The sequence below is a fragment of the Zingiber officinale genome, chromosome 6A, assembly GCF_018446385.1.
Source record: "Zingiber officinale cultivar Zhangliang chromosome 6A, Zo_v1.1, whole genome shotgun sequence".
Classification (NCBI taxonomy): Eukaryota; Viridiplantae; Streptophyta; class Magnoliopsida; order Zingiberales; family Zingiberaceae; genus Zingiber; species Zingiber officinale.
Genome location: NC_055997.1, coordinates 15,937,239 through 15,954,061, shown reverse-complemented (window position 1 = coordinate 15,954,061; position 16,823 = coordinate 15,937,239). Strand labels below are relative to the sequence as shown.

General features: G+C 42.3%; 3 protein-coding genes and 1 long non-coding RNA gene across 5 annotated transcripts; 3 read left to right on the top strand and 1 right to left on the bottom strand.

Moving 5' to 3' along the window:
• Window positions 1-221: 221 nt before the first annotated feature.
• Window positions 222-842, bottom strand: LOC121994647. The gene is made up of 2 exons (XM_042548608.1): window positions 497-842; window positions 222-352 (listed from the first exon to the last, which is right to left on the bottom strand). Exons 1-2 carry the CDS (start codon window positions 840-842, stop codon window positions 222-224), a joined length of 477 nt encoding a protein of 158 aa, XP_042404542.1.
• A 2,460-nt stretch (window positions 843-3,302) lies between these two features.
• LOC121995938 (60S ribosomal export protein NMD3-like) lies at window positions 3,303-5,092 on the top strand. Its single transcript, XM_042549723.1, has one exon. It carries the CDS (start codon window positions 3,359-3,361, stop codon window positions 4,904-4,906), a length of 1,548 nt encoding a protein of 515 aa, XP_042405657.1. The 5' UTR covers window positions 3,303-3,358; the 3' UTR covers window positions 4,907-5,092.
• Window positions 5,093-5,200: 108 nt separating this feature from the next.
• On the top strand, window positions 5,201-7,871 carry LOC121994646 (ganglioside-induced differentiation-associated protein 2-like). The gene is made up of 7 exons (XM_042548607.1): window positions 5,201-5,217; window positions 5,577-5,594; window positions 5,682-5,804; window positions 6,458-6,577; window positions 6,703-6,773; window positions 7,200-7,422; window positions 7,706-7,871. The coding sequence occupies exons 1-7, from the start codon at window positions 5,201-5,203 to the stop codon at window positions 7,869-7,871; spliced, it is 738 nt and encodes a 245-aa protein (XP_042404541.1).
• Window positions 7,872-8,021: 150 nt separating this feature from the next.
• On the top strand, window positions 8,022-10,998 carry LOC121995940. Of its 2 annotated transcripts, XR_006115941.1 has the most exons (6): window positions 8,022-8,080; window positions 8,161-8,264; window positions 9,307-9,830; window positions 9,918-10,028; window positions 10,114-10,188; window positions 10,285-10,998. It is a non-coding gene; the product is annotated as an uncharacterized LOC121995940 (long non-coding RNA). The 2 variants fall into 2 exon arrangements; XR_006115940.1 differs by lacking the exon at window positions 8,022-8,080 and having other exon boundaries at window positions 8,095-8,264.
• Window positions 10,999-16,823: the final 5,825 nt, after the last annotated feature.

Sequence of the window (16,823 nt, the reverse complement as noted above, 5' to 3'; positions counted from 1 at the left end):
ATAATCAAAGTCATGTGCTCTAAGGTAAGAATCTCTTTCATCCTCAACGATCATGTTGTGCAATATTATGCAGGCCATCATAATATCTTTTAGTACAGATTGACAAAAATATCATGTTGGTCCATGAATAATTGCAAAGCGTGCATGTAGACCTCCAAATGCTCGCTTGACATCCTTCCTCGTAGATTCTTGAGCTGATGCAACAATTGCCTTTTACAACCTTATAGTGTTGGAATGGTTTTGACAAATATAGACCATGAAGGATAGATTCCATTTGCAAGATAGTAACCCATAGTATAATCGTGGCCATTGATTGAGTAGTTAACTTTAGGAGCATGACCTTCAGCAAGTTCTGTAAATATATTAGATATTTTCAGTACATTGATATAATTATGTAACCCAGGTAAATAAAAAAATGCATGCCATATCCAAAGATCATAAGATGTCACTGCTTCGAAAATAATTGTTGGCTCATGTGCATGACCAGTATACATACCTCTCCATGCAGTAGGATAATTCTTCCATTTCCAGTGCATGCAGTTAATACTCCCCAACATACCTAGAAATCCCCGTTTCTCACCAACTGCTAGCAATCTAGCAATGTCATTACTATTTGGAGACCGCAAGTACTCATCTCCAAAGATCGAGACTACCGCTTTGACAAAAAATTTCATGCTCTTTATTGCTGTGGTTTCTCCAATTCTTACATACTCATCCATGAGATCAGCTCCAACTCCATAAGCAAGGATCCTCATGGCGGCAGACACCTTTTGTAAAGAAGAAAGCCCAAGAGTTCCAGTAGCAATTCTTCTTTGAACGAAGTATGGTTCATGATTCTCCATATTGTTAAGAATTCGAAGAAAGAGGTTACGATTCATCCGAAACCTCCTCCTGAATATATTAGGAGGATATATCGATGCATCAACAAAGTAGTCATTGAAGAGACGTATGTGACCCTCCAAAGGATTTCTCCTACTAAACGCACGTCGTTGCTCACCGAGAATGATCTGTGATCGCGAACCTTCTTCATCATCCAATGAATCTTCAATTAAAAAGGCAGTTATAATTGTTTCCAACTAATCATCAGAAGAAAGTAGACAATCGTAATTACTAATGAAATGAGACATTATTAGAAATTTTTGTGAAAATTGTAGTTGTATGAGATTGATGATATGGATAGGTACTCATGATATATATTATGTGATTTTATACAACAACGACAACAACGTCGGCTGTATGAATCCTTTTACGCCATTGAGCCCTATCTCCTATTATATTATTATCTATATTTAAATAAATTTTATCTTGTTTTATTGTTGCTAACCAAGTCTTTTTTGGTCGTCCTCTTCCTCGTTTGATATGCATGTTTATCATGGTTTCACATCGCCTAACTGGAGCATTTATTGGTCGTCTAAGTACATGTTCGTACCATCTTAAACGTGTCTCTCGGAGTTCGTCCTCAATAGATGTAACTCCGACTTTCTCTCTAATACTCTCATTCCTTATTTTGTCCTCAATATTATGTGATTTTATATACTAAAAAAATATGGTGTTGGAGGAATATAGACGTTGGAATAGTTGGTGCAAAATCATTAATATAGATAATAATAAAAAAGTATAGAGGAGAGAGAAATAATAATAAATAAATAAAGATATGGTAAATTATAGAGTAGTTAGCATGCATTGAAAATGGATTCCCTAAATTTAATAAAGTTTATAGCTTACCTTAGATTTTAGAGCTATTGATAGGGAAACTGTTGTAGATGCTCTTATGCATGCATGCATGAAAAGAGAAGAAAAAGAATAAAGGAAATGAAAAATAAGATTTGTTGCATGCATAGAAGAGAGAAAATAGAAGAGAGAGAGGATAAAAAAGAGAAAAAGTCATATTTGTCATAAGGATAAAATGAGAAATGCACTTAAAAAGGTATTTTCTTTAGTAAATATCAAAGTAGCGTGCAACTTTTATTAAATTTAGAAATCTATATGTGACTTTGATAAATTGTCGTAATAACTTTAATTGATTGTGTAGATTAAAACCTTTAAAAAATATATTAAAAAGTTTTCTATGATTAAAAATTAATTACTCTCACTACGGTATATCGAATTGATATTTAAGAATATGAATATAATTAGGGGAATAAGAAGAACATATAGAACTTGATTTCATATCATTTTGAGCTTTTTAGGTCCATGTTCTTTCAATCAGTTTTGATCAAAATTATTTATGGACTTAGAGAACTCGGAATAATATGAAATAAGGTCTTATAAACTTATTTAGTTTTTCTGATTATATTCATATTATCAAACATTAATTCGATATATCATATTGAGAATAATGAATTTTTTAATACGAATCAAATTATTTTAATCTAGTACTATACTATAACAATACATTCAAAATATTTATATATCATGAACTATAACTTTAATTGAGTGCTAACTTATAACAATTGATTAATTTTTTTTAAAAAAAATTAAAGTCTTTATCATCCAAAATTCAATGCTCTCAATATGATGTATCGAGTTAATATTTGAGAACATGAATATAATTAGGAAAATGAATTTATAAATTTAATTTTATGTCATTCCGAGTTTTTTAGATTATCCGTTGATTTTGTCTGAAATCGACTAATAGATCTAAAAAAATTTAAATAAATATATAACTAAGTCTTATATATTTATGTGAATCTCTTGATCATACTTTCAATATCGATTTGACATATTATATTAAAAATAATAAAAATTTAAAATCGAATTATATTTTTTTATCAATTGCAGGGCATTTTTGTTCTTGACCCGTCTCTCCGGATGGATTATTACAGTGGAAGGTAAAAATAAAATTAAATATGTGATTTAATAACTTTAAAATTAGGGTACATCATTTAAATATTTCTGAAACTTTTATATTTGATTCCGTAATTTGCTGCTAAAATCCAACGTCATCCACGGCTCCATCGAGTGAAGGAAAGCTTTATCACCGTTAAATTTCCAGGAATTTGATCCTGACCGCATGATCTTTCTGCGGCCCAAGCATTTATTCTCGGGGCAAAATATCAGTAATCTAAATTTTTATAAAGTATTTTGCGGGCCCTAGTACGGGCTTTAAAACTTTTAGGATGAGTTCGATTCATAACTAATCGTAAATAATACAATAACGTTTTTCGACTTAAACAATTTGGTTCCTCCGGACCCTAATTTGCCGTCATATATTCCGTCGTCCCTCCTCAATTTTCTCTTCTTCTTCTATTTCCAATCCGCCGTCCCCGCAACCCTAATTTCACTCTTCTTCTTGGATTTCCAGCGGCCGTCTCCTCCAACCCTAATTTCCTCTTCTTCTTCGATATCCAAGCCGCCGATGGAGATGGAGCAATCGGGCATGTTCATGCCGGCACAGACGGTGGGCACAGTTCTGTGCTGCATCTGTGGGGTGGCGATGCCGCCCAACCCGGCCAACATGTGCGTCCGCTGCCTGCGCTCCCGGGTGGACATCACCGAGGGCCTCATCCGCCACGCCGCCATCGTCTACTGCCCGGAGTGCCACTCCTACCTCCAGCCACCACGCACTTGGATCCGCGGCCTCGAGCCCGAGTCAAAAGAACTGCTTGCCTTCTGCCTTCGCCGACTCCGCCTTCCCCAACGCCGCATCCGCCTTGTCCACGCGGAGTTTATCTGGACCGAGCCCCACTCCAAGCGACTCCGCCTCCGCCTCCGTGTCCAAGCCGAGGCGCTCCACGGGGCTATCCTCGAGCAGGCCCACATGGTTGAGCTCACCGTCCATGACCGTCTCTGTGACAACTGCACGAGAGCCCAGGCCAATCCCGATCAGTGGTCTGCAGTTGTCCAGCTCCGCCAGCTCGTCCAACACCGACGCACCTTCTTCTACCTTGAGCAGCTCATCCTCCGCCATGGTGCTGCTGTCCGTGCTATCCGCATAGCTGAGGCTGATCACGGCCTGGATTTCTTCTTTGGCTCGCGCAGCCATGCCACCAAGTTTGTTGATTTCATCAACGGCGTTGCCCCTATCCGCTTCCGCAATGACAAACAACTTGTTTCCCATGATGTAAAGAGCAGCGTTTACAACTATAAACACACTTTCTCGGTGGAGATCAGCCCTGTGTGCCGTGAGGATCTCATCTGCCTCCCCCCGAAGCTTGCTAATGCCCTTGGGAATCTTGGCCCGCTTGTCCTCTGCACCAGAGTTACTAACTCAATAGCCTTGCTCGACCCGCTCACCCTCCGGAGTGCCTTCCTTGATGCAAATCAGTACTGGAGAGCCCCCTTCAAGTCCCTCTTAACTTCCCGTCAACTTGTGGAGTACATAGTGCTTGACATTGAGGTGGAGTCTGCAGAGGTCCATATTGGTGGCTCCAAGTATGTGATGGCACATGCTCAGGTCGCACGCATCACTGATTTTGGGAAGAACGACACCATGTTCACAATCCGCACTCACCTAGGCCATCTCCTGAATCCAGGAGATTATGCCCTTGGATACGATCTGTATTCAGCCAACAATAACGACTTTGACATTGATCAGCATAAAAATCTCGTTTTGCCCGAAACTATTCTTGTAAAGAAGAGCTATCAGGAGAAGCAGTCTAAGAAACGTGGAAAGGCACGAACTTGGAAGGTGAAGAACCTCAACATGGAGGTTGATACTACCTCGAAGGGCAGGAATGATGAGAAGAGGAATACAGAGTATGAGGAATTCTTGAGGGACTTGGAGGAGAACCCAGAGATGAGATTCAACATATCCTTGTATCGTAACAAAGAGTATCAACCATCAGAAGCGGCATCCACAGCTGATGGTGATGATATACCTTCGATCCCACTGGAAGAATTGCTCGCTGATCTCGATCTCAGCGAGGACGAAGGAAACCAAAATGGAGAAAACATGGACGAGTGAATTGAATATATGTAGTTGGATCCTTCCTCATCCATCATCCCTTTTCCTTTTATCTTAAATTATGCTTCAGCAGATACAAATGCTTAATAGTTTTGTAACTTCGTTCTAGTTCATCGAATTGTGATGTGGTTCATATTTTTCTTGCAGTGAGTTATAACAACTCGTATGTGACTATTAGTTACTCAATTTGCTTTGGTTTATGTCATTGAAAGTACACTGGAGGTTTGTTTCATCTTCTCTGTGTGTGTATCTGTAGCTTCTTTTTCCTTAGATATGCAATGGTGTGTTTGGTCCATGGAGAATGTGAACTGGTATGTTTTGATTCGTCTTACTTGACTGTAAGATTTATTAATTGGCTTTGAATGTGTCTATCCCATCTTAAATATTTTATTTGATGTGCGATCTCTTGGAGCTACACCTAACACTTGCCTAAGTTTACGGTTTTTTTTAATGGTCTCTAAATACCTACCAAACCAACGTACTGTTATTTTCTTAAATAATGAGTATGCCTTCACTTTAGCATTTCACTTGGTATTTACTTGACAACTGATATTGGTTGCATGACTGTCATTATTATTATTATCCATCTGATAACTTCATTGTCCTGCATCATCAATATTTGGTCAAAACATGATAATCTAATATGTTTTTTTTTTCCTTCTTAATGCAGGTTAACTCCTTTCTACAGGTTGGTTCATTTTCTTTATTCCTTTTCATGCTTGATTTTTCTCATCTTAATATATGTGTATGAAGCCAAATATTCTCTTTTATGTAGTGTTAAAAATGTAATCAAGAAATTAGACGAGTATGTAGATGACATAAATGCCAATATAGAGAAGCTAGGCACTCGTAGTCCTGTGTCTAAATATGTTCTTCCAGATGAGAATTTGAGGGGAAGGTGAAGATTTCTAAATTTTAATCAGTGCATTTATTCTTGCGCCATTAGTTTCAGATATTTCCTTTTCTTATTAATGTTTCTATGCCAGTGTTAGCTCAATTAGCGTGCATGGGGATGGATCTATTAGACATTTTCTAACATTATGTTCTTCATGATAATAGCTGTAATGCATACCCTGAAAGCATATGTGAGCTTTGAGGTGCATCATAGAGTTTGCTTACTAAAAATTTTTTGCTTTCTAGGCTTACAATAACTTTTGATGAAGTTATGACATCAGGGGTTGCTTGTAATCTTGATTCTTGTGCTTTTCATGTCTTGTGCAAAGCAACTGAGGAAGTTGTTGGCATTTGAAGCCATACACGATCACTGGAAGTCTGCCAGTGATTAGAGAATTACAGGTTCGAAATATTTCTAAGTTCTTAGTGATTTCTTTACTAGTTTTCATGTCTTGCAAAAGACATCTTTCTTATAATTGTAAGACATGTGCAAGTATAGACTTCAAATAAATTTATGTGATAATTTTCTTCAAACAGGCTATTATTTTTTATGCACCTCTAATCAACAGTTTATGGTATTTATGTGATTCTCTAGTTGTTCCAAATATGTAGTTGTTTTATTGACTTGGAAAACTTGTATTCAATGTCATTGTCCAGAAAAGTTATTCATACAGTTGGCCCCAAGTATGCTGTCAAGTACCATACAGCCGCAGAAAATTCCCTTAGCCATTGCTATCGGTCTTGCTTAGAGATCCTAATTGAAAATGGACTACAACGGTTAGTGTTTTTTTGTTGTTGATATTTTATAGTGTTTTTTTAATACTTGTTATTGACATCTCCATTATTTCTTTATATCTTTTTTTAATATGCCAAACTGAGTATTTTCTGACATTCTCATGCAGTATTGCAACTGGATGTATTTATACTGAGGCCAAAAACTATCCTCGTGAGCCTGCTGCACATGTTGCCATAAGTATGTAATGATGAGCTATCCTATTTGTCTATTTCTTTTCAATATGTTATTCTGATGAAATTAGTTGATGACGTTAACTTTCTTCTATTATCTTTTTCACATTCATTTTCGTATAAATCATCAGGATAATGCACATGGTGGTTTGATCATTTCGTTTTCTCTAAATGTGTGTTTATATTGTTCAATTACTTATCTTGGCTCACTTCTCCATCACTTGGGTGGGGACTGTAAGGCGTTTTTTGGAGAAACAAAAAAATAAAATCACTGCAGTTGTTTTTTGTACTTCCACATCAGCTGATACAGAAATATATAGAAGGTAGGTGCTTCTACAAGGTTACAAGCTTAACATGCCCATGTCAATCATAAGCATGCTACCAAATATAAAAATATTAGATGAAACATATACACTTTATTTTGTCATAACAGAGATTGTGAAGAGCATTCAAGCCTTAAAGGATTCTCCTTTATGCAATGTTGCAATAGTTCATTTTCAAGTCTTCTTTTCTTTAACCTTTGCCTGCAGTGGTGAGACAGTTATTGATGAAAGGAAAATCAGAATAAAACCTTTGCCTGCACCTTCGGTAGCTGATGCAACTCCTACAACAATCTCATTAGATCTTCCAATTTCTGATGTTGGGTTGACTCTGAGGTTAGTTGAAGTTAACAAGCACCGATTGATATTTATTTCTTTGTTACCGAGAAGTGCATATTTTTTATATTATTTCTTCCTTTGAGTAAAAACAAGATTAAGTTTCTGGATTTTCTTCATCCTTTTGCGTCAGTAATTTGCAATAAGTTTTTCTGTGCAAATTCAGTTTGATCCTTTTCCCACTAAGTTTATACGTTTTTGTTGGAAAATGTATATCTTAACAACTTACGGCATGACATCTTTTCTCACTAACTTGCTTTCTTTCAGCTGAAACTCTTAACAGCTTGGAATCCTATCTCGATCCTACATTTATGTCATTAATTAAGGATCCTGACCAGAGTAGGATAGAGCAACAGGAAAGGGTGCCCAAACTCAAAGTGATTTCAATCGTGCCAAGCTTCTTGGATGGTGACCTTAGTGGCCCACCACTCTCTGCTGCTGAAGAGTAATCTCTCCATTCAAGATATCTTGCCAAAGCATATTCTCTTAATCTCACAGCTATCGCTGAAATGAAGATAATGTGAGTATCTTATTAAAATTGAAAGTATATGCAACTACATTTGTGTCTGTTTTTTTTTTTTCAAATTTTTTGATTGTTCCAGATATAGGTTTACAACACTCATTACTGAACTGAGTGGGCTATGCTCAAGCATTTAATGTATGATGGCCTTTACAACTATATAACAATGTGGAACTGATGTTTCAGTTAACAGTTTTTTGTTCTTTCATCAATTTCAGCTAGTGGTGTGGACAGTGAGTGAAGGCCGGTCATGGTTGTTATAGGAGCTCATTTTCTTTTGCGGTGCCTTGATTTGGAGTGTTTTGTGCTGTATGTTGTAAAGGTATGCAAGTAGTATCTTATTCTTTCTTCTTTGTTATGCTTGTTTTCCAATTTCATATTAGGGTTGTAAACGAGCCGAGCCGAGCCGAATAGTAAGAGGCTTGTGCTTGGGCTCAGTTCATTATCCCTAAGCTCGAGCTCGACTCAAATTCGATTCGAGCTTTAGTTCTTAAGCTCGAATTCGATTCGAGCTTTAGTTCTTAGGCTCGAGTTCGGCTTGAAAAAAACTCGCTTAAAAATTAAACGAGCTTAGTTCGAGCTCGCTTAAGATAATTAGTTATAATAATTAATAATATATATATATATATATATATATATAGAATAAGATAAACAAGTCTCTTAACAAACGTGTTTGCGAGCATCTTAATAAACACGTTCGTGAGCCTCTAAACGAATATATTTGCGAGCTCACGAACCAAATATCGTTAAACTAGAACTTGACTCGATAATGTTTTCGACCTCGAAATCAGGCTCAAGCTCGGCTCGTTAACTTAATCGAACAAACTCGAACGAACTTTTTTTCGAGCCGAGACCTGAGTAGCTTATGAGTAGCTTGACTCATTTACACCCCTACTTCATATTATGACCATGCAAATTTTAGATAATGATCCTATATTTTTCATGAAAGTAAACAATCAACATATATTAACTTAGTATACTCAGTCTGGTTCACCATTTTAGTTAAAATGTTGTCAAGGGCTTTTTAGTTAAAATTTTTATAATTCATCAACATAACTTGGATGAAATTGCGGCAAATGTTGGATTTGCTTCACCCCTTAACTCTCACGTTGGTCTAAAACCTAATTACATCACAGCCTTTGTGATTCTTTTGTCTAACATCTTGCTGGAGCTATATTTGATGAGTGAAGTTGAAGTGTTAACCATATTGTTGTCGCTAACCTCTGCTACTCATCATGTAAATTAACTTAGAATTCTCTTTTATGATAATGAACTTAATCCCTTATCATCAACACAATTATATTTGAAAGTTCACTTTCAGTAATATTTTAAACTTATAGTTCTTCTGATCCATGTGGCAACAGGCTATTTACTCGCTCTCCCCCGCCAAGTCGTACTTAGGCCAATACGGAGGAGGTAAATCACGGATGACTACTAGTCATTAATGCAAGTGGCCAAGGTATGTTCAGACCGTCGAGTTTCGATCCCAAGACTTCATGTGGTAACATCCTATGTCTCAACCACTGTACCGTCCCGAGGGGACTATAGTCCTTGTGATCCATGCAATTAGATCTAGAAGTTTACTTTTAGTAATTTAAAACATTTAGTCTTATTTTTCTTACTCAATGATGTACATCTAAAAATTATTTAGTGTTATCAACATCTTCGTAAATTAATGAAAGATTGTTAAATAGACACTATGGGTCAATCCAATTGTGTGCTAACATGAGAATTCTTTCCATATTTATTTCCATCGTCCTTAATATCGTTAAGGCAAACAGTTTAATTATTTAACAGGAGTTTGAACCCTTGATTCAGAAGCCATACAGCATTATTTACATTCACTCCGCAGCCTCTTTGCAACTGTATTGTATTTGATTTGTTGAAGGTAAAATATACAACAAGATTTTTGTAACAAAAAACCGAAGAGATTTCTTTATTAACTTTGAATATCTCAACTATCATCTCTTGCTAGCGAATTGATGCGCAATACAGAAAAGGATCTTGTTGACATACATTTAACATGAAGTTGTTTATGGACGCAGTGCAACAGATTTTGGGTTGGAAGCACAAGGGAAATTTGCACGTATATATTCCGAATAAACCATTCAGATTTCCAGTCGAAACAATTTGTTCCTTTGCTCAACCATATGTTCATGTTCATCTTGTAGGCTATATATGTTTTGCATCCGACACTGGGATTGAGGGCAGCAATCTTCTCCCTGCAGCTTTTGGTGGACGGCGAGGTACACAAACTAACTCCCATTTTAGTAGTTAGCCACGATACCTCGTCGCGGTCGGTCTTTGATCAGTTTTTTATTATTTTTTTGTATGATTCGTAGGTGATATGAGGTATAATGGAGGGTCCTGGTAATACAGGGAGGCTAATAATCAAGGTGACGAGATGATCAAAGTTAAGGAGAAGTAATAGTCAAGGCTAGGAAGTTTCTGACCTGGTCCAAAAAGAGAAGTAAAGTCAAAGCCGGAAATTTCCTTTGGGACTTGGCTTTCCCATCTCAGTCATAAGCATGACTCTCAATATATTTTCGGTCGGTTTCTTAGATGGTCGGGCCCATAGGGTTCAGTCCCTTCATTTCTCCTGGGCACCATATTAATCTAGTCTTGGTCGGCTTCTTAGTTAGTCGGGTCCCAGGATTCAGTTTCTCATTTCTTTAGGGTATTGTCTCAGGCTAGTCTTAGTCGACTTCTTAGCTGGTCGGGCCTCAGGAGACAATCCTCTCATTTCTCTTGGGCATCGTCCCAGGTTATTACTGGTTGGCTTCTTAGTTGGTCGGGCCTCATAGCTTAGTTTTCTCATTTCTTTTGGGCACTGTCCTAGTCTACTCAGTTGGTTTCTTAGTTGGTCAGGCCCTTCAGACTCGATCTCTTCATTTTTCTCGGGCATCGTCCTAGTCTACTCTTGGTCTGTCTTAGTGTCAGTCAGACTATTGTCAGGAGACAACATTGTTATAGAATTATAATAACTTGTCAAACAATAACGGTTATTCGTCAGGAAATATTTTGATATTGTCACATGTATAACGCGGAATCTTCCTTTACCCAATGGGAATTTGTCGTACTTCATCCATCCTCTAACATACCTTGGCACTCAACATTCTTTGATATCTCATTATTGCAGAGGTTAGGAAAGGTAGTATAAAAAGGGAGGTCCTCAACGTTGGCCAGGTACATAGACATATGCATCTACTACAATATTATTTTTCATCTTCTTTCTACACTTTTTGCTTTGTACTGCTCCTGACTTGAGCGTCGGAGGACTTGTGCTAGAGACCTCTTCTCTAGTTCTTGCTTTAACGCTTCCGTGGGATCTCTCTGCGTGTGCGCAGGCTCGTGGGTACTATCGGTAGCCCTCATTCACACTCACCCACTCCGTCGAAAGGTGAAAAGCTTGCAACGCTCTTGCAGGTCCTAGATCTAGGTCCTCTTTTTATCAACATCTTCACGCTCGTCATAGGCTTCCCACATCCGACTCAACTTCCCAACAAGATCAAATTTGGTGTCATATGTGGGAATCTTTCCACTTGATCTGGAACGTTAAGATGGATGATGCCAGAAAACGCTCTGCCATTACTATGATCCCAGAGGATATCGACAAACTTATGGTCATCACAGTGCAGAAGGAAAAATGGGATTGCTTAGGCATTGTCGATCGGGGCGTTCGAAGCTTACGAGTCCTGGCAAGATCCTTATTCTCCATATTCTCAGGCGGTATAAGTGTTGAATTCTTATTATATTATATTCTTCCTCTCACTTCACGGGTATTCGAGAGTTGAAGTATTGAGACAGATCCTCAACCAGTCAACATGTTAGTTTTTCTATTATATTTTCTCGTTTGGTCATAGAATTTGTTACAACTCCTTAATCAAAGAGTAAGGGTCTAACTCCATGATAAAAGATTAGGGTTGTAGATCCTTGATCAGACACTAGGGATATCTATTCGATTAGACACTAGGGGCATAGCTCCCTGATCAGAGACTAAAGACATAGTTCCTCGATCAAATACTAGGGGAACAACACTCCGATCCAACATTAGGGGTACAACTCCTTGATCAGAGACTTGTGGTATAACTTCTCGATTAGGAGCTAGGGGCTTTACTCTCCGATTATGGGTTAGGGGTCTCACTCTCCAATTGCTGGCTAGGGACCTCACTCTCCGATTAGGGATTAGGGGCTCAACTCCTCGATCAAGTGTGCTACAGGACTTGCTCCCTTATATTGCTAGGGGCTTTGCTTTCACTGCATCAAAGCCCAACCTCCTCCGTTCAGGGTCGAGTTATCTCCATTAGTTTCGGACCATAACACCGCCACTGGTCTCGGACCAGAGTATCTCCATTGGTCTGAGATCAGAACATCGCCATCGGTCTCGAATCGGAGTATTGCCATTAGTCTCCGACTAGAATATCTCTATCGGTATGCCCTCTTCAGGGCTCAACCTCTCCCGTTTAGGGTTGAGTTATCTTCAGTAGTCTTGGACCAGAGTATCACTATCGGTCTTGGACTGAAGTATCACCACTAGTCTCAGACCAGAGTATCTCTATTGGTATGCCCTCTTTAGGACTCAACCTCCCACGTTTGGGGTCGAGTTATCTTCACTAATCTCAGACTAGAGTATTGACATCGTTTTCGGACTGGAGTATCGCTATTGGTCTCGAACTAGAGTATTTCTAACGATATGTCCTTTTCAAGGCTCAATCTCCTTCGTTCGGAGTCGATCTATCTCCACTGGTCTCGGACCAGAGTATTTTCATTGGGCTCGGACCAGAGTATCCTAAGGGCTTCGCTCTTGTTCGCCTTCGATCTCTCGGGATCCGCTCCCACTTAGCTCATGAGCTCTGCTCTCGTTCGCCTTCGATCCCACAGGCTTCATGCTCGTTCGATTCATGGGATCCACTCTCGTTTGGCTCTCGGGCTCCACTTTCGCTTAGCTCACGAGCTTCGTTCTTGTTCGCCATCAATCTTTTGGGATCCGTTCCCATTGAGCTCACGAGCTCCGCTCTCGTTCGCCTTCGATCCCACGGGCCTCTCTCTTGTTCGATTCATGGGATCCACTCTCGCTTGGCTCTCGGGCTCCACGCATGCTTAGCTTATGGGCTTCACTCTCGTTTGCCTTCGATCTCACGGGCTATGTACTCACTTAGTTCACAGGATTCGCTCTCGTTCAGCTCATGGGCTCTGCTCCTGTTTGCCTTGATATATGGGCTCTACTCCTGCTCTTGTTTGACTCACGGGCCTTACTCCTATTTGTGCTCGATCCACGGGCTTTGTTCTCGTTCGCTTTTGATCACTTGGGCTCCATGCCCACTCAGCTCTTGGGCTTTACTCCCGCTCTCGTTTCGCTCACGGCCTCTGCACCCACTGATTCATGGACTTCACTACGATTCACTTTCTATTTAATGGGCTCTGCACCTGTCCAGCACACGAGCTCTGTGCCCGCTCTACTCACGGCCTCTACTCTCGCTCTTGTCTTACTCACGGGCTTCGCTCCTGTTCACCCTCGATCTATCGGCTCCACCCTTGTTCGCTTTCAATCTCTCGGGCTTTGTGCCCACTCAACTCTCGGGCTCCCCTCCCGCTCCCATTCGGCTCATGGGCCCCATGCCCACATGATTCACAAGCTCTGCTCTTATTCGCTTTCGATCTCATGGGCTCAGTGCTCATTTGGTATATGGGCTTTGCTCCTACTCTTGTTTGACTAATGGGCTTTGATCCTGTCGGGAAGTTGAGAAGACGAACCTGTCGGTGTGACGTGTCTGGAAGGTTAACCGCATCCCCATGATCCGGATGGTGAGTTGTCTCCTGTGTTGACCAAGTCGCCCGGACTCCTCGGATCAACAATACCTGTAGCCATCGACCGGGTTGCCCTGGTCTCTAGTACCTCGGTGCTCGAGGCGAATCCCACAAATATATAAGCAGTCGAATAAATGCATAGTAGAATAATGACGTAAATGAGATATGAGTACAGGAACGTACCCTGACCCCGGGGGGCGCCCTCGGATATGTGGATGAGTTGGTCGGGATACTGACCGAGTCGTCGCGACCTTAAATAGTAGATAAATGTCCACCAGGTGAGTAGATGGCTCCGGTGGCTAGGAGTCGGACATGCTATGGATCCGCAGGACGATGCACTGTCCGACTACAACCTCGGCTCGCAGGCCGGAATGCAACAGCGGCACGAAGGCCGAACACTCCATCGGCTCGCAGGCCGGGATACAAGAACGATACGAAGGCTGGACACACTCTCGGCTCGTAGGCCGAACATCATATTGGCCCTAAGGCCGGAGTAAACAAACCTGAGCTCGTCGGATGGCGGCTGTCCAGAGAGTGATGGAGGCTACTGAGGGAGGCAGCGGCGGCACCCATAGCTGCTGGAGGCAGCAGGGGTGGTGGGAGGCACCGCCAACCACTGGGGGAGGTGACGCCGGCTACCGGAGGCGGCTACGGCTGCGACAGTGGTAGTGGCGGTTGGAGACGACTGCGGCAGTGGCTGGAGGCGACGGGATGCTCCTCGGCGGTGTCTGCGCCGGAGGGAGGAGAAGGATATAGCTGTGCTGTGCATTGGGTGAGGGAGGAGGACGCGACGCGCCTACCTAGCGGCGGCGACGAGCCTCGACCAACGGTGCCGGCCTGGATCGAAGAGGAAGAGAATGGTGAGAAGAGCAGGGATACTCTCTGCTAGCCGGAGGTGGTCGGCACCGGAGAGGATGGGGAGAAGAGTGCGTTGGTGGCGGCGACAAAACCTCAAAACTAGCCTCCTCTGCTCGGCGGCGGCTCCAGCCTGAAAAAACCTCGCTCCCTCTCCATCGTGAACAGGGCCTCCTTTAATCAAGAAAAACCCTACTTCGCCAAAAGACCAAACTGCCCTTCCTCTTCCTCCTTATTCCCTCCTTGCCCCAAAACAATATCCGCATCACAAGCCTCTCCTTCAAGTCTAGTCGAAGGAGGCGTGAGTCCGACTGACTAGACTAAGCCCAAAACAAAATCGCTATCGGACATGAAATCAAATCACTGGGCACGTCTTATTTGGTCGAATGAGTAGCTGTGGTGATGTCGAGCGAACAGCGAGAAACAATACCAAGTTGACCACCGGATCGATGCCGAGTAGATCGAGCGACGAGTAAAATAATAGTAGATCGAGCGACATACGGGACCACGAGTAGACCGAGCGGATGAGCGATGCCGAGTGCGCGACCGCAAAGATGTCGATCGGACGATCAGAAGGATGCTGAGTGAAACAAGCATGTGACTAAGTGGACGATCGGGCCAAGGATCAAGTGGCTACCAAAGTGTCGGTCGAGCGATGAAGAATAGTGCCGAGCAACTGCTAAGCTTTCAGCTGACTGCCAAGTGAGCTCATAGGCGAATACCAAACAAGCGATGCAGCAACGCCGGGCAAGAGTGGAGCCCGAAAACCGAGCAGAAGCATAGCCTGTGAAATCAAATACGGATAGAGACGAAAGTCGTGAGCCGAACGGGTGCATCGCACGTGGACTGAACTGGAGCATAGTCCGTGAATCGAACGCGCATGGACACGAAAGTCTTTAGCTGAGCGGGCCTATAGCCCGTGAGATATTATGGCCTGAAACCAGCGGAGATACTCTCGTTCGTGATCATTGGAGATAGTTCGACCCCGAACGGAGAAGATAAGATGCTTTGATGCACCGTGACCAATGAAGACATCTCTACCCGGACGGGTGAGATATGAGATCTGATGTGCTGGCCCGAGACCAGCGAAGACTGCTCAACCCCGAACAGGGGAGATAAATGTTCATGAAGACTGCTCGACTCCGAACGGGGGAGATAGATGTTCGCCAAGAATGCTCGACCCCGAATGGGGGAGATAAAATATATGATAGTGACAATCGCACGACCCCTGACAAGCTGGTCCGAGACCAGTGACGACCGCTCGACCCCGAATGGGGGAGATAGAAGATTTGATAAGCTGGTCCGAGACCAGTGACGACACTTGACCCCGAACGGGGAAGATAGAAGATCCGATAAGCTGGTCCGAGACCAGTGACGACCGCTCGATCCCGAACGGGGGAGATAGAAGATCCGATAAGCTGGTCCGAGACCAGTGACGACCGTTCGACCCCGAACGGGGGAGATAGAATATTTGAAGCTGGTCCGAGACCAGTGATGAACGCTCAACCCCGAACGGGGGAGATAAATGCTCTGATAAGCTCGACCCCGAACGGGGGAGATACATGCTCTAATAAGCTCGACCCCAAACAGGGGAGATAGATGCCCGCAAAGACCACTCGATCCCGAACGGGAGAGATAGAAGATATGATGTGCGGATCCACGATCGGTGAATACCGCTCGACCCCGAACGGGGGAGATGAAATAATTGAAACTGGTCCAAGACCAGTGGAGACCATTCGATCCCGAACGGGGGAAAAAGAATATCCGATAAGATGGAGGTTTAACGTCGCCGCTTGACGGTCTTCAAGCCGGGGTTTTTATAGTCGCCGGTTCGACTCTAGAGTTTAACGTCGCCGCTCGACGGTCTTCAAGCCGGGGTTTTTATAGTCGCCGGTTCGACTCTACAGTTTAACGTTGCCACTTGATGGTCTTCGACATCGAGCCGGTGACTCGGATAATATACGCCCGGCTGATCGACACGGGGTCTTCAACATCGAGCCGGTGGCTCGGATAAGGTACGCCCGGCCGATCGGCACGGGGTCTTCGACATCGAGCCGTGGCTCGGATAAGGTACTCCCGGTCGATCGGCACAGGGTCTTCGACATCGAGCCAGTGGCTCTGATAAGGTACGCCCGGCCGATCGGCACGGGGTCTTTGACATCGAGTTGGTGGCTCGGATAAGATAAGCCCGGCCGATCGGCACGGGGTCTTCGACATC